At 39.6% G+C, this 22,001-nt stretch overlaps 1 protein-coding gene across 14 annotated transcripts in view; it reads right to left on the reverse strand.

The window, feature by feature from the left end:
• SVIL (supervillin) overlaps positions 1-21,734 on the reverse strand; it is a 101,920-nt gene extending 80,186 nt beyond the window's left edge. For 6 of the 14 annotated variants that reach the window (XM_066315419.1, XM_066315485.1, XM_066315476.1 and 3 more), the window contains exon 1: positions 21,433-21,512. In XM_066315419.1, the coding sequence (XP_066171516.1) occupies positions 21,433-21,496 (64 nt within the window). In that variant the 5' untranslated portion in view covers positions 21,497-21,512. Of the gene's footprint in view, positions 1-21,432 lie in introns of all 14 variants that reach the window. The other 8 variants (XM_066315400.1, XM_066315427.1, XM_066315409.1 and 5 more) reach the window with 4 other exon arrangements.
• Between the last annotated feature and the right edge of the window lie 267 nt (positions 21,735-22,001).

Below are 22,001 nucleotides of genomic sequence, written 5' to 3' on the forward strand. Positions count from 1 at the left end.
AAGAGTTAAGCAATCCAGCAGCTTCTCTAAATGATTTAACAATTTGTAGTGCAGTTGAGCATACACATGGATTGCTTTGACTTAAAAAAATCAAGTTCATAAATAGTCAAGTAAACAAAAGTAAAAGGCTCAGCGAAGGCTACATTTTAGGACATTTAGACTATCTTGTAAATATACTGTTCGCCAGTGGCTGTAAGTCAAACTGCAGCAGTATTTCAGACTGCCATGGAAAGTATGTCTGCATTAAAACCCAGCACAAGAACTTTAAATTCCTGACAGCATGTGGCCACGCATGAGATCACCGTGAAAAGCTGCAACATTTTCTTGAGCTCTTTTATTTTTGTTTCCTGAGAAGTTTGAAACCATAATCAGCAGCTTATACCCGAAGTCTAGATGTAAAGTCAGCACAGGCTGGACTAAGTCCAGCAGCTGCATTAGTTCACAATATGCAGGAAAAGAACAAGATCCTATCCAAGGAGATCCAGAGCACTAGAAAGCCATTTAATGAAGGCTGAACAAAACTAGAGGACTGCTCTAGTGAGGACACTATATAGGGATTTCACTTGGATAGCATAATTTCATTTTTGTAGTCAAATTCTCACTTTCTGCCCTCAAGGGTATGTGCACATAAGTGTAATAGTATCCTATTAAACAATCTGGCATATGTAGGTTCTCAACTGGTTACTTTTTTTGAGAGCTTCTTTTGGCTAACTTTTAGTTAAGAAATAACTTTAGTTAAGAAATAATTGTCATTATCTCTTGCAAGTCATCAGGAGGAACAGTGTGAGAGCATCCTATTTCTAGTATTTCAGGTGTCTGTGGGTGTGTAAAACACGCCTGAATAAAAACTGGGCTTTACAGGAAGAAACATTTCATTGGTTCGGATGGGGTTTTTTTTAGATTTTTTTAATCTATTGACTATTAGAAAAACTTATGTCAGAATGGACACACAACTCACATACCCTGTCTTTTTGTCTTGTCATCAGGATGCAAAGAACAGCAGAAGTCAGGCAACTTGCTAAGCAATATCAAAAATTACTTCTGAAAACAGAACGGTAGAGAGGAGAAGGAGTAAACTGAGGGATGCCAAGGTGAATCAGCTTTAGGAATGCCAGAAATCTACATTTAGTGTGGACTGCTCTCATGCTTTGTCTCAAAAGCTGTTTCTCTGTGGAAGTCAAAACTGTTAGTTATGTTTCTTTTTCCAGTCAATGAAGCAAACTACTGAGGGTGTTCCAGGACTACTATTTTGAGGAAAATACCTTAATGGGAACATCCAATAGCAAACATTGTTAAATATTGTAACAAATTTATCCCTCAGTACACAAAAATAAAACTAATATTGTATTTCTATTTTCTTATCTACAGGGCTTAACTGCTTCTGTTCAGTGACTCTTTTTTCCTCTTTAATATCCTCTATTCTGAGAAAAATAAACAAGAGTGGGCTCTGTACAGGATTTTTCAGTTTTTAAATTTGGAGACTGCAGCAGGCCTTTTGCTTCCTTTCAGTTACCCTCATGAAGAGATAGGGGTTGGAAAAGAAGATCTCAGAAAAGATTTGGGGTCTTATTGTGTTGGAAGAATACACAGTTAACCCATTTTCATCTACCGAAATTGCATCAATTAACTTCTTTCCCCTTCCCATTTTTAATCTCATCAAGTGTTATGCCAGCTAATTCTCTCTCTTTCCAACACAAGTATTATTAATTAATCAGGATGGAGTCCTATAAACACTCATATTTCAACTTTATAGAGCATGCTGGCTACCTCCACCATAAATAAAAGCTATTTACACAATGTGCAGCCAATATGCAAAGCCACTATCTGTTAAAACGGAGCCATCACACTCCATTAAGCTCCAGTTAGATTACAGCTTTTCTGTAACTCATTCCACACCACATATCAGTCTAATACTGCTATTCCTTTCTGGTCAAGTATTAAAATTATATTTTAGTTTTAGCTTCTAAGATTACTTTCCCTATGAACTTGCTCCAGAGAGACCATACTCAATACTGTCAGTCCCTTGAGACAAGTCTAAGGGTGATCTGGTGTCCAGTGCAGGTGTTCAGGATATTTCCTGAGACTCATAAGACAGCTCACTAAAGCACCGGTAATATTGCCAAAGTGGTTGTGGTGGAGGGCATTCACAGCTAATTACAGGGAAATTCTTGACAAATTTGAGAGCAAACCACAAAATCCTGAGCTCCAATGCTAGCCATGTGACCAAAGAGCTCTGTGACTCAAGTACCCTATGGGAGGGATATTTTAACACACTTGTATCTTTAAAAGTTTCCATAAAACTGCCTGCAAGTAAGCCTAGGCACAGCTATGCCATATCCTACAACAACAAGGATCATGGAAGATGCTGCAGTCTCTCCCTCAATATATCCCACTTGCTGCATAACTGCTCCCAATACCTGACAGCATTTTTCAAATTGCTGGTTCAGCAGGTTGGAGGAAGCTGTCTTCTAGCAGAGAGAGACAAATGCCAGTACATTACTTGCCTTTCCTGGCAAGTAATTTATCTGAATTAGATGAAGATTTTCTGACCTCCTCCACCTAGCCAGGGCCTGGGTTAAGTTCCAGTTACCTATCCAGCCCCTACCATACAAACAGGACACAGCTGAGTAAACAGCTCTGCCCTCCTAACACACAGCAGTGGGACTCAGAAAAATGAACAGGCTGATTCCTGGGACTCCTGACACCACTACAAGAGCATCAATCGTTTTGACCATCATAGCTGATACTGAAAATCAGTCTTCCACAATAAAGGCAGATACTATAACTTTAAAATACACACAGAGGTTAATTTAGAGGGCATTTGTACAGACAGCCCATCAAACACAGCTAAGAAGTCAGATAAGCAAGCAAGAAGATTGTGACTTCTACTTCAACATATTTAATCTGACATTGCTTTAACTGTAATATTTATCATTTTAGGATACAGCACTACAGAAAAACACTGAAAAGCTTTGTCTAAAGAGTACCAAGTAGTTCTCCTCTGCTCTCCACAGTGTACAGTCCAATACATATCGACAGTGAGTGCATCATCAGATCTGTATTGAAACCACATCGATAACACAAATTAATTCAAATCTTAGAAACAGCACATTGCCAACTCTGATAGCAGCACAAATAACACATCTGCTATTCTACAAATCTTTGAAACCTACTTTTCTTAAACGTTTCAACTCTGAATTTGGCTTCTGCTTGAGTAAAAGAATAGATTTTTTAAAAAGCGCACTAGCATTCAGGGCTTTTTGTTAGAATAGATTTGATCGTATTTTAGAAGTAAATGTGCTTAAAAAACCCCAAAAAACAATAGAGTTTTAGTTGTTTGTTTTTTTTTTTTTTTTTTCTTTCAGCCATTATCTTTACAAATATGAACTTAGTCTTAAGTAACTTCTTAAGTCAGCAAAGTAGGCTAAGGAGGCAACCAATAGACAAAGAATGCCTGAAACGAAATTTGTCTGATAAAGTTCCTTCAGATATAACCATTTGTCTACAAATGACTGATGTGGTAATCATGATTCTCCAAAATCCTCCAAAACCCAAAACCTTACAAAGACAGGACAAAGAACTAGAATTTCCTATCCCCAAGATACTAAGAACTGTCATGAGCTCATCAGGTGTTAGTTTCATAGCCTTCTCCTGTTTAACAGGCTGTGAAGTCCTTATCTCTTTCTACGGTAAAACAATCATCTTCTCACGCTCCCCCCTCCACTGAAGGAATATCATACCAGCAAGCTCCTTTTTGGCAGTTCAATCTATGTCTGATTAAACAGAGCAGTTTTTCATAACTTCTGTTTAACCTTGAAATCTGCTGCTTCTATTTCAGACCTGATGAAGTGCTGGTGTGCCTGCAAGCTTGGCTCATTTTTTCCCCCCATACCAGCTGGTCTAATAAATTACCTCTTCCTAACAACCTCATGTTAGCTATGTCCTTAGATCATACACAGCTAAACTATTATGCCACTTCAAACTTGTATTAAACCATGATAAAGAATACTGCTGGTGTAAGATATTAAAAAAAAAACCAAAGTCACTCAAACTACTACCTTGCATTACAGGTAGTCATTCACCTTCCCCACTCCTCACATAGATGAGGAAAGGATCACTTTTAAATGGTTGCTTAAATGCTTAAAATAAGCATTTTCTGTTTAAGCGCTCTAAATGTACAACAAAATAAATAGACTGGGCATTTTAATAAGTTTGAGGTGAGTCCAGGCCTGATGGTTAGGTTCCCTGTCAGCCAGAGAGAATAAGTTTACAATACCCAGTTTGTGTGATTTAAATTTTAAAGCAAATTTTTCACCTAATTTGAAAAAGGGAAGGGGGTGAGGAAGGAGCGCTTTTGTTGCAGAAAAATCAGCTCTTTTCAACCCATGGGTAAAAAGTCCTTTCTTTAAGGTCCGGCAATTGGAGGCTGAACTCCCGTTTCAGACATGCCTTTATTTGGAAACAATGCAGGGGCAGGCAAGGCAGGGCTTTTTCATAGATGCTGCCTGGCCACAGGCAAGCTAACAACAACTTGGCAAAATGAGCCAGCAGCTCTGCACCATCAATACAGCCATATGCTCCTTGAACAAAAAAAAAAAAAACCAAAACAAGCGTGGAGTTTTGAAATAGCAAACAAACAAAAAAACCCTTTGTAACTGTTTATTAATCATTAAAGGAGAGAGGCGAAGACAGGGTTGTGTATAAACCCCACAAAGGCTGAGGCTCACACAGCTGTGCTCCTTGGGACACGATGCCTGTAGCACAGGGCTGTGTTCAGGACTGCAGTGTGCCTGCTCTGGAGCACAGGCACCAGCTCCATATCACAGGGCACAGCCGTGCAGGGCACAGGCAGCACTGGCCATGAATGGGAGGGGGACAGGAGCTGGCTGCAGTGCTGACAAATGACTCGATGTAAAACTCAAACTGCACACCATCAATGTACCAAAACGCAGGAATTTGGTGCAGCTCCCACACTGGTGTTGGCATTCAGCTGTTCCTGGCAATACCTGCAAGATGGCTTCTTGAGATCACATCCCCCTTCTTCCCACAGGCAGGGAGAGAGACTATTTTTACACGGCTGCTGACCACTTTGACAAAAATAAATGGAAGTAATACTTGAGGCCAATCATCTTCCTGATACTCCTCTCTCCCAGGGACCTCAGGAACATTAGAGGCAGAGGAGACCAAGTGAGAAGAGCAGACCCCAAGAATTTGAAGTAATAACCTGACCTCAAGTGAAAGATCAGGATCTCTGCTTGCATTTTTTTCCTCCACCCTGCTTTCTCTCACACCAAGAAAAACTCTCAGCTAGAAAAGTTGACATATCTTCGGAAGTCATTCTTTTCTCTTTTGAAGAAAGAGACTCCATCAAATTCCATTCAGGTTTTATTCCCTACCTTCTTTCTCTCTAGTATTGCCAAGGTCAGATACAGGAACCATACTAAAAGGCATGAAAGCAAAACAGAAAGAGGAGGTATCTATTTAAAGGTACTTTCATCCTTTTCAGAAAAAACCTTTTTGTTTCAGAAGTTAAAGTTCACACTCTGTACCATCTTTAGCTTGCAGTTTTCCCAACGCCCCTGAAACACTGGCTCAGTGCTGTTGAACTGAGCAAAAAATATCCATCTCACTGCTGATCCCAGCACTGGTGCTGGGTGAACCACCACCACTAAGCCAGCCTCTCCCTTCCAACCTTTCTAGACCACAGTGTCCACAGGAACATCTGGCTTCTGTGGTAGCAACCACTCATATCCACCCTCTGACACATGGTTGATATGAGAAAGAAGGGGAAATACTTACTAAAATATTATTTTGCTAAGGAAAAGTGCTTAGCTTTCTAACTAACATGGTTCTTCTTTCCAGTGGACAGACTTGTGACGAAGGTTTGGCATCTGTTCAGTTCCTCCTCTGTGACAAGTAACTTTGCTGTCTCCTGCACGGATGCAACCAGCACAGCTTTAGCTGCCAGCATGTGACATTCAAAAGCCTCTCATCCACAACACTCCTGAACTTTGTTTTCCATGAAATACATCTTCTAGATTTTTATTTTTATTTTTCCACATGATCTCCTGTATAGAGGAGATGCTAAAGCATCTTCAGTAAGCAGGAGAAGGTGGGCAGGACACAGTTTCTATGGCAGAAGTCCCTCTTGTAGGGAAAGGACTCAAGACTGAGCAGTGTGGAAGACCTCATGCTTACTTAACATGCAAACTGCAGGAGTAGACCAGTGATAAATATGCTTTCCTCTCAGAGCACTCTGAAGGCCTCTGTAAAACTGGCAGCCTGTGTTTTACACTCAAAAGCAGACACTGCCTCTTTAGTCACCTTACAAGGGCTGCTGAAAGCTGGGGTTAAGAAATTATTTTCCTTCTCTCAAAATTGCATCACATCTCACTAACCATTACCAATTTCCTGTTGCACTCCCAGAACTGATGAGTTCTCACTGCATTTCAGTATTATTTGCAATTGCACTGCAATATTATTTCTGATAAAATGTATTTCAAAATGTAAGACTTTTTGCATATTCATGGCCACAAAGTATCCCTGTTAGGCTCACTGACTGCTGAAGAGCTGCCTCTTAAGAAGAAAAATTTCAACTTCAAAGCAAGTCAGAATGATTTTCTAACCCATCCTAAACCTTCAGAATCTATTTAACCTGTTTTGAGACGCACAGTTATTTTCAGGCTTTTTGTGTGGATTGAAGAACTGCTTCATCTATGTTTACAGTGTTTTTTTCAGCTGTTTCTTGACCAAACCACATTAACTAGTTTGGTTTAGATTTTAATTTTATACAACATCTTTAAAAAATTCCAATAACTATTCTTTTTCTTTTCCTTCTATTGATTGTGCTATTTAAAGGGTCCTGTGGTACAAATTTTGAGTTGAGAAACACAGTAATGTGTTCTTCCTTTTCACCCTTTATATTAAAGAAAAGAAATATTATTGGAAGTGGAACAGTAACGTTAATTTCAGTAATATCCCACAATTTAGAACTTTACTCACCTGATTCCAGGGTAGCTATAACTGTGTTCAGTAGTTTTGCTCATTGCACTACTACAATGCCATAGGAAGAATCACAGAATATTCTGAGTTGCAAAGGATGCACAAAGACCATTGAGTCCAACTCTAAACTCTGAATGGCCCATAGGGGGTATGAACCCATAACCATTGTTATTAGCACCATGATCTAACCAAGTGAGCTAATAAACATGAGGGATTGGCATTTCTCCTAGGGTTTTAATCAATGCTGTCAGAAAATGCAATAGCAACTGGTTGCTGCCTTTAGTAAGTAAAGTTAGTGAAGTACTAGTACTCCATGTAGTAAGGCTTAGGAACACTACAGATTGCTCATAGCAATTGGCAATTTTCAAGAGAGTCACCACAGCAGGGCAGTCCAGCTCTGCAGGGCAATTCATGACAAGTGAATGAGCCAGGAAGTATATTCAATTCAGTGACAAGAATAAGCTCAAAAGACAAACAGCAACTCAACCACTAGAAGCTGATTTATTTCCACAGTAGCTGGATGTAAATACTTCCTCTTCCACTGCACTTATTGCACTGCTAGACTTTCAGTTCAAGGAATATATTAAGAGATTGAGAACTTATATCCATCACTATGGCTCCCTCTGATTGTTGCATTGTGTTAAAACTGTTGTGAGAGTATGTTCAGTCTAGTTAGCCAAGAACTTTACCACCTCTATAATTAACTCTGGAATCTGACATCATCATTCCCCCAAGGATCTCTTAAAATTTTAATAGCCTGGTTTATGAATATTCATTTGCCAGCATTTAGGGATTGCAGGGATTTATGAAAACCCAATGGCATGTCAGTGCTCAGAGGTTCTATTACCTCTGCATCTACCTTAGCATATTTATTACAAGTCAGAAAGTGCATCAAGGCTGCAGTTGATCCAACCATCTGGGTCAATTCATAAAAATTAAGTGGCACAGCAGACACTGAGTGCTGCTGCTCAGGGTGCCTATTAATCCCTCCAGTGGACGTGATGCTTCTTCACAGGCCTCATTGGTTCTAGGCTATAAAACCTGTTTCTCCCTTATCTCCTCCTGTTTCTCTCCTCCTACATGCCACTGCAATTACAAGCCAAGCACACGACAGCCAGCCCTTCAAAGGCTGCTCCTATGTAAGAGAACAGTTGCCCAAACCACAGAGTTTATCAGATGTGTACAAGCAATTATTCCCCACAGTCAGCTTGCTTCAGCACGTGCTACAAGACAGATGGAACTGGCACACTGAAACAGCTAAATAAAGTTTGTGACACTTTGGTCCATTGCCAAGAGGCATAAACATTTCTTCTGTATCAAAAGGTACAATTTGTTCAACAGCTTTTTGTGTTTTCCAAATGGTGACACTGCTGAAGTTTTAGGCCACTGGACTGGGCATTACTGTATGCCACAGACAAGTGACCCAACCATCCTCAGATGTGAAGCACCTCCAGTTTTAAAAGGAGGGCTCAATAAAAGTTCATAGTGCAGGTAGATCAAAAGCTTTTATGAATCTGAATAGGGTAACAAATACTTAGAGCATAGCTTGTAAGGAATGTGAAATCCAAGGCTACGTTCAATGCATATATTAGGATGTATATTAAGCCAGAAGCTTCCTCCTAATACTAATGCAAACTGCAAAGAAAAACTAGAAAGCCAAATAGTGTCATTTCTCCTATGTATTCCTTAGCTATATTTCTCCTGTGTCAGCAAAGAGGCAGCTCAGCAAAGCTCAGAAGTACTTTTGTCATTTCCTGGCAAAACAATTTTAGTTAGAACTTTCTGAAGTTATTGTCAAGCCTTACCTTACAACAATTTATGCAATTATGTGATTTTCCCCTCAGCACCACTGTTTCAGAACAAACAAGGTAAGAGGTTTGATCTGTCATAAATGAGCATTCCAAGCTTCTGGTTTCTGTTTCTGATCCAAATATTTACAGAACAATGAAAAGCTCTCATTTTGGAAGAGTAACTTCCAACAGCACCATTTGGAATATATTAATATCTGCAATATTTAAAGGCATCTCCAAAGAGAACCTGTAGACTACTCAGCAGGAAAAAAGAGAAGAGAAATGTAAATAAAGAATAACAAGTAAGAAAAAGGATATAATCCCTGAAGGAAAAGGGAGGAGAAATTAGAGATCAGCAACTGGAACTGTGAAGAAAAAAGGTCAAAAGTCCAGAAGGGTGTAATCATGATCCTATTTTAAAAAGGGAAAGGCTAAAATTGTGACTGATACAATGGCCTATGGGCCAATCCAGAAAGTCTGAAGTACCATAAATAAAATGGCTTTGTAGAACATCATCACTTGATGCTTCCTCTAGCTCCCAGGTCACAGCTTTGGCCAGAGACTGCTGTTTGGGAAGATTATTGTGAATTCTTTCCAGCCTCTGGGGGAAAGCTCTGCACTGCAGGCAGTCCTGGACACTGGTCAGGGTTCAGCAAGCACACATCACTGTGGTTCAATTGCACTATTTCTGCTTGGCTTCTGTAGAGAAACCAGCTTATTTGGACTTGTTTTTTAGCTTCCTAGCCTTCTTTGGGGAGGAAATAATTTATGCTATGTCTTCAGAACACAAAGACCTATTGTCAAAGTCACAAGCTGCCTGTTTGCCCAAACCAGGAGAGATCCTTTGTGGTGCAGGGGGAAGGGAAACCTTTCACTCACATGGGATCTCTCTTAGAAGCAGAATGGGGGTTTTTAACTATTATGATTATTTTAAAAAGCAACAGAAGTTTAAAATCATTTACTTCAAAGATCTGAGCCAAAAAAGCTTGACTGTTGCTTTGCTAAGAACTCCAAAAGTAGGTGAAAAAAAATCCAAACTGAGTCTGGCCTGCAAAACTCCACCACCACCATCAACCCCCTTTATTTATTTATTTTTAGTGGCTTGCCAGTTAAATCTCTAGCCTGCAACAAAATCAGATGTGTGCAGCTGTCAACCTTTAAAGCTAAACAGCTACAACACTTGGCCAGTGGTTTTAAGAAAGACTTTTAGCTACAAAGAAAACTGTAATGGGCTGGATAAAGCTGAGTGCCCAATTTTTTTGGCATCCAATTCTCTTGTAGGATAGACAGCCAGCTTCAGGCTCCTGAATTGTGCAATATTGTATAGATATTGGCCAGCTTCAGGGTCGTGAATTGTGTAAATATTTCCAAACATTTTGAGCCTGTCTGCCTTGCTGGACCACCCACAAGTACAGCTTGATGGCCATGGGAACAGTACCACCAACTACATTGGTTTTCACTGAACTCTACTGAATACATTTAACCTTCAGTGAACTGCCAAAATTACTCCTCTGTAGAAGAAGATCCAGTTAGGCATCCTTTTGCAGGCAGAATGGCACATCTCAGCTCCATCAGCTTTCATGGTTAGGTTTTGCCCACCCGTTTAGCAACATGCAAGGAACACACTTGTGCTTTGCTCCCCAGGTAACAGTGGAAGTGCTTAACACAAAAATCTGTGTTTGTGGAAGCAACATAGGCACCAGAAAACTTCATGGTAATTCAACTAATTGTTACACGTCACAAGAGAGAAGCAATTCATAAGTGTCAATCAGCCTGAAGCTCATTTCAACTCCAACCATTCATTAGACTCTGAAGTTGAGCAGCAGGTTGTGTTTCACAGACTGAGTCAAAGGTATGAATAAGGGGTAAAACACCCCCAGGTACCGGATGAGGCATTCTCAGGGTACAGGTCATGTAAATGAAGTCATGTTAAGAACGAGTCATTTATGCTTCCTAGGGTGTAATTCCATGATGAAATACTTAGATTACATCTTAGACTATTATCCCAGCATATCAACACTGTCTGCTCTCAGCAGAGGTGTCTGAAGATCCTGTTTAAACTAGCTCATTTATCCAATCAAGACAGGAGAAACAAAAACATGAGACAGATCCTCTTGTGACTCTTGGGGATGCTGCTGTGCAGGGCCAGGAGTTGGACTTGATGATCCTTGTAGGCCCCTTCCAACTCAGCTTATTCTGATTCTTTAAGTGTTTCCCTTGAAGATACCTTTCCATCTCAATGCCTGATCCCTAATCCTTGATCTCTCTCAACTCCTGCTTCTCTCCTCTCTGTCTCTCCAAAGTCTTGCACAGTGGCCTACAGTGGAAGGCCACTCATGACACCAGAAGTGCAAGAAAGCGAGCCTAACAGTCCTTGATTTATCTGAAGCATTTGCTGAGAGGATTATGTGTGGAGTCACTTCTTTCCTGACAATTAACTTCCATGGAGTTGTGCTGTCATGACATTTCATTGTCTGCATTCTCTGTGCAAATCTGTCTGCAAATCTCTCACAGGCACTGGAAGTCACTCATAAACTACTCAATTACTGAGCCCTAGGTTTCAACCAAAAATATTTGTCCATTTAATATTTCACTACCAATTTGCTACTTCTGTGCTGGCTTCAATCAGGCTGTAAAGTACTTGTGATATCAAATATAGCTGCAATTCAAAATTATGCCCCAATTTTATTTATACCTATTTTTAACTTAGTCCAAACAAGCCAGCACAGGCAGTACATGAGCTTTGGTCATTCAAGAAAAGAGCTTACATACATCTCAAATCAAAGGTGCAGAACTAAGTAATTTCAAGTACAAGACTGTTCAAACATAAGTCCTCATGATACTCTTCCAGAAGCATTACACAGAGGCAAGTAGATCGTGGGCAGTTTTAATACTGGGCTAGAAGACACAGCAGTAGACTTGGTCCAAGAATCAAACAATGTTTTAACATAAAAGAGAAATTCTCTTTTGCATAAAATACTGGCCCAACATTCACACAACGTATTTTCTGGCATGTCTTACCATCATTTACTTAGTCTGTAAATCAAGCAAACCGAGGCTGTCCTGAGCACAGTATGATAGACCTTGTATCACAAACATTTAAATGTTGACATCTCACCTGGTGAGATGAAAGCAAAGCACTGAGGAACCTCACAGAGCTCAAAGACCCTCTAGGTTTTTGTCCCTTCTCTTGCCATCTAACCTGAGCCAACAGTGTTCCCTACTCACTTGTGCTACACGCTAATTCCCACACTGAGCAACTCTTTTCAAACCCTGACTCTTCCTCTGCTGCTAATTCAGCACCCACCCTGACACAGCCATGGTGAGCAGGTCTGAGCAACACAATTGATCTGAGAGGAAGTGGAAAAAACTTCTGAGAGAGCAGCTCCCTGATCTGTGTGTTCATGTATCCAACTGATGCTGTTGGAGAAAGTGGTTCTGGAGCAAACTGGGAATGGAAAGGCAAGTGGGAAGGATCCTTAAACTGGTATTTTAAAGCAAGGTTGCAACTTCCACTATTCCTATCTTCCAATCCAAACTATCAGCTGCCTAAAGGCCGTCAGAAGAAGAAAATTGGTAACCCTAGCATTAAACGAAATAATGAGATCTCATTCTGAAACTTACTCGTCTGAAGCCTGAAACCACTTCAAGACAGCTCTAAGGACCAGTCTACAAGGAAATGAATAGCAAGGCCACTCTTGGCCTCTCTTGTTTAAAGCAGGGAAGCTACGAAGAACACAAAGCCTCATGGATGATTTTATGGGTTTTTTCTGCAATTAGTAATTGCTATGAATCCTGGCTAACATGTCTGGAACACATTACTTAGAGAACAAAATGTTGGACAGAAGTGTTGATACTATGTTTTCTCCTTTGACTTAACACTTACAAATCCTTATAGCCAGCAAATATACATAGTCCAAACAGCCAGAAACACTATTAACACCCGAAAATCTAAGTCTCTATGACTCACTCTGAGTGAGTGCCAGGATGGATCATTTTTCTTTGCCCACCTAAACATAGCTCTTACATATAAAAGGTTATGACTTCATCTAATGACTGAACAGCAAAGGCTTCCAGCCTCTGATCAAAAGAGAAATGCCAAACATTTGCATATATAGGAAACTTTTTTTAACTTCATAGCTCTTTCAGTCCCTTTCAGAGTTCCTCTGATCTGAACACATCTCTTATCTGGCACACTATGCCATAAATGAGGATGCATTCATCAAACCTGTCCTTCAGAGCTCTGATGTACTTCAAGACATTTCTTGGCTACTTTTTTAAGGAACTTAACCTGGCTAGGTTTTCTACTGCCTAAACATGCATTCCCACCTCTGCAGTATCTTCATCTGGACAGGTCACTCTTCAGATGCACACAGAAATCAGGAGCCCTGGTGAAGGCTTGCTATAGATTCCTGCTCTCTAACCTTGCTGGCACAGCCCTGAGCCTGCCTGGCCCTTCACTGCACAGCTTGCAGCTGCTCAAGGCAGCAACACGTTTGTGTCTGTTTGCCCTTTACAGACACGTGTACACACACACGTCTACCTGCCTGATCCCCACTCCTCCAAAATCCTTCAAAGATGTCAAGGGTAGATTTACATGTTAGTTCATAATATTTACCTTTGTCAGCATATGTGGTCACTTCAGTTAGTCCTTATTGCTCTGAACAAGCCAAAAGACCCTTATCCTTTCTAGAAATGTCAACAAGAGGGGGGAAAAAAACTCAAAGTTGTCCATACATCAAATGCAAACAATTTTTGCAAAGAAATGTTTCTTCCACAACTGATCTGATTGACTAGTGTTTTGGGTATAAAGCCACTCTAGCCAGTTGAAACACAATTCTAGATGATTGCTACGTAAGCAGAACTGACCAGAAGAAAACTTCTAATGGTTTTGTTCATTCTGAGTACAGTTGAGCAATGTTGATTTTTTTAGAGCTACAGTTTCCAATAATTCCACACATAAACTGACAATGCATTTAGACAATGTCCAGACTGCATCTGTCACCATTATATTTGCAGCATACCTTTACATATCTGTGTGCTGATAAACAGAGTATTTCAAAGTGTAGAGCTCTATAACCAAAACACAGTCTGTGCTATTTTTTTAAAGTTTAGTTTAAGGAATGGAAGTTAAAAAAAAAAAAAAAAAGGGAAACTTCAACCTGAGGATTTGGCTTTTAAATCTGTAATGCAGCCTTTAAAGACCTGAGTTAATTTTACAGGTATGAAATGAAGTTTCCCATTTTAAAACTCAACCTTCATCTATAAACATGAAATTTCCCTACTTGCCAAGCCAACCCTTACTATCCAATCAGAAGGAAAGGAGGGGGGTGTGTTTTCAAAGTGTACAACTGTGTACAATTCACACAGCTTTTGCTGAGCTAACTCAGGGAGTTAGCATATGCTTTTTGTTTGAAACAGGTTAGTAAAAACTAACTCTAGGGCATGCAGTAAGCTTTATTTGCCTCAGCTTCAAGTTGCTTAGAATTACCAACAGTAAAGCCTTGAGTCTGCTTTTCAAATGAGTTATATGCTCTGGATGTTTGACTACAATAGGAAATAAATCATTCAAGGTTAGCTTTATTCACTGGTGAAAAGTAGCTACTTCTCTTCCCAATGAAGAAGTAAAAAAGTGAAACCCAGTGCTCCTGGAGCAATAACTGTGTTGTTGTTCAGTTCCAGCTGCCTGCGTTAAAACATCTGACAATTTTTTTTTTCTTGGAACTGAAGGGAGGCAGGTGTTACAATGACTGACACCAAAGCCAAGTGAACCCAGGTCTCAGCTCCCAGACCTAACTCATGGCTACAGGGTTTTAGCCTTACCAAACCCTAGACACCACTGGAATGCCAACAGCTGCCTGAAATGCTGCTTTCAGTAGGATTTCACCTTGCTTTCAGGGCCAGTTGCCACTTAATAGAAAATGACACTAAAATACTGTTCATTTTTCACTCTAGTATAAACAGCTGGGGCAATTATTTTCTAAGAGTTAAAGAGTTATTCTAGCTGTCTCTGAAGCTTAACTGGGCTTCTTTCAGGAAGAGCAAGATTGAAAAAGTCACATGTGAAGCACATATGACTTGCATATTCTCTAGATCATTTGGTGCAACTGTTTTGAAACAGCAATCCACACTCCATCTTTCCACAGAGAGCTGATGGGAGACAGTGCTACCTTTGTTTTATTTTAGGGAATAGACAGTAATTTTGGCTAAATCTAAGGCTAATATAACAAACAAAGAATGAAATCCTGCATATCGCTGATGATTGTCAAGAGTTTCACAGGTATTAGCCACAAGGAGCACATTTGGCAGTCATTAACTCCACAGAAATATTATTTACTTCTCACAGTACTTTGGCACACAATCTCTGGACTAACATCTGAATGCAGTCCCTTTGTAACAGACACTGGTAACAGCAGGGCACTTTTTGGTGTCAAACAGCTCAGGTCTGTCAGGTAATTGCACACCTCCTTCATAATGGTCTGATGGAAGCTCAAGTTGCTTAAGAAATGTATCTGGCCTTAAATATTATGACACATTATGCTTGATATCCAAGTTCCCTGTGATGATGTTTTATGTACATGAAGAGAGACATGCCTGGAAAGCCAAATAGCTTTAATTTGGGTCTTTGAAAACTGACTTTACAGATCTTTTTAAACTCCAAAAACTGGCATCATTAGAGCGAAGAGATACCATTCCATGAACTAAATCCAAATAAATCATCAAAGAGTTAATGCATAATTGCTGTACCCTCTCTACTGAAAGGCTCCCTTCAACACACCACCATGTGAATCAGTGACATCAGAAGCATTTTTACCACCAGTTACCCAATGCATTCTTATCTGCTTAAGGCAGACTCCAAGTAGGACATGTTTTGCTCATTAAAAATCACGACCTTCCAATGTGTCCATTAACTCCAAAGTGTCTAGTTGGGAATATAGCAAAAGCAGGGGATTACCAAGGTGAGACCACTGTGCACACTAATTCCTTTGCAAGCTCACTCTTCCCCTGCAGCAGTCAAATGGAGGCTTCTCCAAGCAGAAACAGAAGAGAGAAGCTTTTGCATTCAGCAAGAAAAATGCACTGCAGACTGCAAGGCCTCTGCAAAGTGAATAATCTCAGCCAACCTGTTACTGCAAACTATTCCACAGCTTTTGCCTCCAGAAAATTACAGTGAAATTTCCATCCATAACAGCCAACACATTGAGGAGCAAATATGAACTCAAACAATGGCAATTTAAACTAAATAAGCTTGTGCAATTTTCTCCTCTGTATATTAAATTAAAGGTTTCATAGACATCTGATCTTGTGAACATATTCTAAGAAAGCAAAATGACAATGCTGCATTTAAAAACCCCCAAAACCACAAACCACAAATTCCACACAATCACCTTTTGCATAACAAATGTACTAAACTACATACAGCTTTCAAACCACTTCATCAACATAGAGACAAGAGAAACCTCAGCTCACACTGTGTTATGACATGTAAGAGGAACACTTTCCAAACAGAAAACTGGCAAAAGATTCCAATGACCTGTCTAAATGTCTTGGTCACAAATGGCCCACACCCACCATCTCTGAGTCTACCTGGACTCATAGTGAAGGAGCAATGTGCATTACCATTTTCCTTTTCCTCTACTAGACAGTTCTGGGGAGTTCTGTGTACAGTTACAGTGTAATCTTTCTTTGTATATAAAGTAAACATGGCATAGTTAAGGACAGATTATAACTGCTTTTACCCCCCTACACCTTTATCTCACATAAAGTATCAAATATAAAGAGTTTAGCAAAGAAATGTCAAGCATACAGCTACAGCCCTGCTGAATAAAGCTCAGAGAAATCTCAAATCCTCTTTCCTACTGGAAATTTTTGCCAAAAATGTCATTTAGCAACACAATCAGGACAGAACAACATGGGAGAGGCAGAATTAATTTTTGAACTGAGATAGGGAAGAAAATTTACCTGTTCTAACAAGTTTAAACCTCTGCTGCACAAACATAAGCTGATATTGTTGCTTTTCATCAATCAAAATGTTTCCTACATTTCACCCTTAGTGCACTTAAGTCTGAAATTCAAGTTAAGAGTTTCTGCACACTGTGGTATCATACTTCCATATCTGGCATCTCTGTGGTCTGTTTTAAGACTTTAAGGCATTGACACCTTCTAGCAGGTTTACAGGAACACAACAGGCATATTAAAATGGTGGAGCAATTTATAGCAACTCGCTTTTTAAAATATAATCAGCAAATGAAAAGAAAATCAGATCATATAAAAAAGGATGCTTATTAAACGTACTCATTTTATTGGAAGCAATGTAAAAACATTTAGAAGTCAGTATCAGAACTGAAGCACACATCTGTTATACAACACAAAAATTAAGATGTTTGAAGGAGTATATTTATCAGGCAATTTCTTCCTAAACCTCACTGCTTCTGCAGATAGAAGGACTCAATCTCCTATAAAATATAAAAGATTCATTATATGGGGAAGTTTATTCCAATACAATATTCCTATCACTGAATTCATAAAGTGGTTTTAAAATAGTAATGCTCCAGACATGTTCTGCCTTCTGGTATTCCCAGAGCTAAAACAAAGGTTTATGTAACTCAGAATAAAAATTCTAGATCAATTTGATAGAGAAATACAGATTTATAATCCAAATAAAATGGAAGGTGGCCCTAAATTGCTAGTTCCTGAAAGGAAAATTGAGAAGCAGAAAATTTTTTGGTAAGGACACTATTCTTGTGTTTCTGGTGATTAAAATACAGTACCTGGAATATCTTTGAAACAAGGAAACTCGCCTTCCAATCCTCTGTCCCTTAAGATTCCCCCCCTTTAAGCAGGCTGAAATAAACCCACTCGCATTTCAACCTGACAGTGCTGCAAATTTTCTCAAACAAATGGCTGAAGGAACTGCAAGGAAAGATATTGCTGCAGGAGAAGAAGGTAAAACAGTGCCAGTAACTTCCACCTCTTCTACCTGCAGTGTCTTGGTAATGTTTAAAACTAAGAGAATGAAAAGTTGGAGGAAGTTTTCCTCAGAATGCTCCAAGTCTCAAAATAGAGCACGGTTATCCAATGCAACAGCATTCACATGTATTTATAGAACTTTTTAAACACAAGAGAAAATTACCACTGAAAAGTTGTGTTATTATAGAAGTGTTCTTACAGCTGTTTGTAGTACTGTGGCTAAGGTTAACATAATAAAACTGAAAAAGAGAAACACATCACACAAACCAACCAGCAACAGCACTTTCCATTCACAGCAGAAGGAACTCATCTTCTAGGCAAAACCACGAGAATAAAAACACAAAATGCCTTAAGGAAGGTTGAAGGACTGGCATGCACGGGCTGGAATAAACCCACTCGCATTTCAACCTGACAATGCTGTGAATATTCCCAAGCAACTGCGTGCAAGCTCCCCGAGTGAGGTGCTACTTACTTCAGAATCCTGTAAAAAAATCCACTTGTCTGCCTTTACACAAAGAGGACTGAAAGAAGGTACAGATGCAGCAAAAGGGGTCAAAGTCTTCTCAAAATAGCTACTGATAACGCCTGTAGCTCTCTTTGGCCAAGTACTTCATAATTCTTGTTTTAAAGAAGTTTCTCACATCAGCTAAGATTCTTTTCCCAAGGACCTAACACTCACCCACGTAGAAAACAGAAAAGTGACTTCACAAAAGTTACCAAATATCAACATGCATGGCTGGCAAGTACATGTGCAGTCAAGATGATTCAGATAAGTCAGATAAATTTAGAACAGCGCTTTCCTAAAAGCATGCGTTCACCAAATGCAGTAAATATGCAGGAGCTATATCCAAGTGCTGATTCCAAACATCAGAGCAAAAAATTTATTAGTGAAAATCTCCTTTTAAGAGTTCGCTGCCATCTGAAGTCCTCAACAGCGTTATTCCTTGATCTGCCTTTAGTATTTCCATCCATCACTGGATTTATCCACATAAAAAGCTATAGGCTCTCCAACCTCTGAGGACTAAGCCAAATGCAGTGTGGCAACTTCACATAGGACCAGCCTTTTATGGTTGGAACAGTAGAGCTTTGATACAGCTAATCTACCATAAATAGCTCTTGAAACTCAGAAGGATCAAATCAGCTGTTGCAACAGTCCCAGCCTGTAGCTGCTTCAAATCCAATTATACTGTCAACTCTGTCTTGCAGCTCTCCCTTTTATTCCCCCCCATCCAAAACATTTTCAGTCCTCCTCCTGACAAAAATTAGAGGCTGCTAAAGCAAACACAGCAAAATCAAGCCCACTAAATGAATTTTAAAATAGATGCACAAGTATTCTTACAATTCTCTTAAGGAAGACAAGTTTTACTCTCTTAAAAAACAGCTTAAGTACTTGATGCCCATAAAAAAAAGAAGTTATCAGCCCTGACTTATAAAGCAAACACATAATTTGAAATAAGCAAACAATTCCAAGAGCGGCAAGCACAGCTTTAAAAGGTGGGTAAAGCTAAGCAGATAAACTTAATGGAGCACTATCCACGTCCCAGATTAAGGCATAAGGCATTGAATTGCTTGCATATTTTTCTGTAACCTAAATACACTTGAGAAGTACTAGAATACTCTGTTATAAACCTGAATTACAATGTTTCCTTTCAGGTAGTCAGAACCATTTTCCCACAAAGAAGTTGAGAACTATAATTTAAGAATTCTCGCAGAATTAAAAGCTTCCAAAATATATGCTTACTAACCATATAAGTTGGTATAACTGAAAATTACCACTAGGACTACAAGAGCATAGTAATTACTGAGAAACCAGTGCAGTGGCATTGAAAAAAAGCAGGTTTGAATCCAACAAAACATTGGTGAGCAGTATTATCTTCATGGTTCACCTCACAAAGTGCATTGTGCAAAGAAACAGTGCACAATGCAAGCATGAAAGTATATGTAAATAAAAGGTATTTTTTCAAATGTATATTATTAACATTCCAGCAGTTTTCCAAAACATCACATCCCAAAACATCAATTACTCCAGTACAACACAGGAACTCTGGTACTTCAAAGGGGAAGAAGGGTCTTGTGCACAAAGCCTGTATCTCTGTCCCCACAGGCATGTAAATTCTGAACACTGCCAGGGCATCCTCCTAAAATACTGGGCAGGACATGTACATCTAGGCATCCACCCTTCTTATTCAAGCAAGGGTAGAAGAGGATTGCCAATTCCTGGTATGCAAAATGCTTTAAGGGCCTCTAGAAGCTACTTTAATGGAAGGTTCAAAATATAAAAATATAGAAATTGTCACCTTCCACTTAATGGAAAATTGTCAGCCTTACACCGTCTTATTAGTCTTCACGCTTATGTTAAATTTTATCATCTCAGTTAAAGGGCCTGGGTTTTAACTGATTTACAAAGCATGTAACATACCTTGAACACAAAAAGAGTCACTAGTTACCTACAAAAACAGCAACAAAACAACCTCAATTAAGTGTGGATGGATGAAATGAGCTGGTTTGCTGCCTCCTCTAAATTGTGCATGAAGAATCCAGCTGGGTCACCTTCTGGAACTCTCAGTAAAGTCAAAGAGCTATACAAAGGTACAGACAGTTTTCTCTTTAGGACCTAGCAAATGCCCAACTGAATCAATTCAGATCCATGGGACAGTGAGCTTTTCATTAACATGGAGTAAACTCAGCATGTGACATGCAGAAAAAACCAGACCATCAAGATCTGCCTAAGTAAGTTTATCACTTTGTATAGAGCTTGTAGAACATGTCACATTATGCTTCTGCATTGTGGTGAAAAAAAATAGCTGAACCAACTGCTGACAAAAGTCCAACAGAGCTCTTAAAAATGCAGAAGGCATGCTTGCAGCTGGTATAGAGAAAGAGCAGCCGAGAGCATTCTGCCACAGCACAACCACTGGTGCTTTATGCCCTATCCATAACCATTAAAATCCAAGGTCTTTTATTACTGTGGAATTTGAAGGATGCAAGTTATGACATGGAAACACACCCCCTCTCTAGAAGCAAGACAGGGATCACTTGTTTCTTTTATAGAAACCACTCTACATTCATTCTCCATATCATGCAAGAAACTATGTTGAGATTTCATGTTTGTACCTAATTAAAAGAAAATTAAAATCCTGCATGTGCTTTTTCATAGAACATAGGCTCCCTTGACTACAAGCAGAGCTGCCTACCACACAAACACAGCAGTTTCTTCCTCTTCCTCCCCAATACAAAATTTCTGTAAACACAGAGGAAGCCACAGACAATCCATTAGTTAACCACTATCCCTTTACAACAAGTCTATCGTTTAGAATGTATCTTCTAGATACTATCAGCTCTATCATCAAAGAGAATGAGACATCACACACTTTTCAGGTCACAGGTTCTGTCCCAGTGAAGACAGAAGTACAAATTAACACTTTTGATTCCGAGGTCTTGCTTTGCAGGAGAGGATATGTGCTTCAAGGAGTAACAGTCAAGAAATAACACCAGGGTAACACATAGTGTTGTGCACACAGCATGCAAGGTCTGGATTAAGCATTCTCTTATTTAACAATTCAGCTTCCCAGTTTTACACATAGCTTCTTTTCAGCTGGCGGGGGAGAGGGGAAGAAGAAACTTCCCAGAAAGAAAAAAACCCAGACAAATTTAATAAAAAGCGACTTACCAGCATCCATTGTTAGAATCATGACCCCACTTTTGTGTCCCAGGAAGCAGGAAGCCTTACCCATCCAGTGTATGCGAATGACTCAGAAGGACAGCATGGCTTTGTTTCAGCTTATATCTTCTGGCTCATTCACCCCTCCTCCCTTTCGTGGGATAAAAGTGTTGCCTGTGCCTGGCCACCCCCATTGGCTCAGCTAGGGGAACCTACCCATTTAGCACATTCGAGTTTCTGTGAGAGCCTCAAGTGACTCACAGAGGATTTTCTATTTATCTTAAAAACATGCCAAACACCAACAACCCAAAAAAAAAAAAAAAAAAACACCACACCAAAAAAAAAGAAAAAACCATATCCCAACACAAACACTTTCTGTCTTTCTGGGAGAAGAAATCATTCATTCTTTCACTATCAGACACAAATTACAGTGATGTTATTGCCACGGGGGTGAACAATTCCCTGCTCTCTGAATTGAGGAAAAGGTGGTAAATCTGGGAGGACAGTCCCACAGTCTTCAGTAACCCCCAGTTCAGCTGCATGGTCTGTCCATGGGAATAAAGCCACATGTTTTGTGT

Source organism: Sylvia atricapilla, chromosome 1 (assembly GCF_009819655.1).
Source record: "Sylvia atricapilla isolate bSylAtr1 chromosome 1, bSylAtr1.pri, whole genome shotgun sequence".
Classification (NCBI taxonomy): Eukaryota; Metazoa; Chordata; class Aves; order Passeriformes; family Sylviidae; genus Sylvia; species Sylvia atricapilla.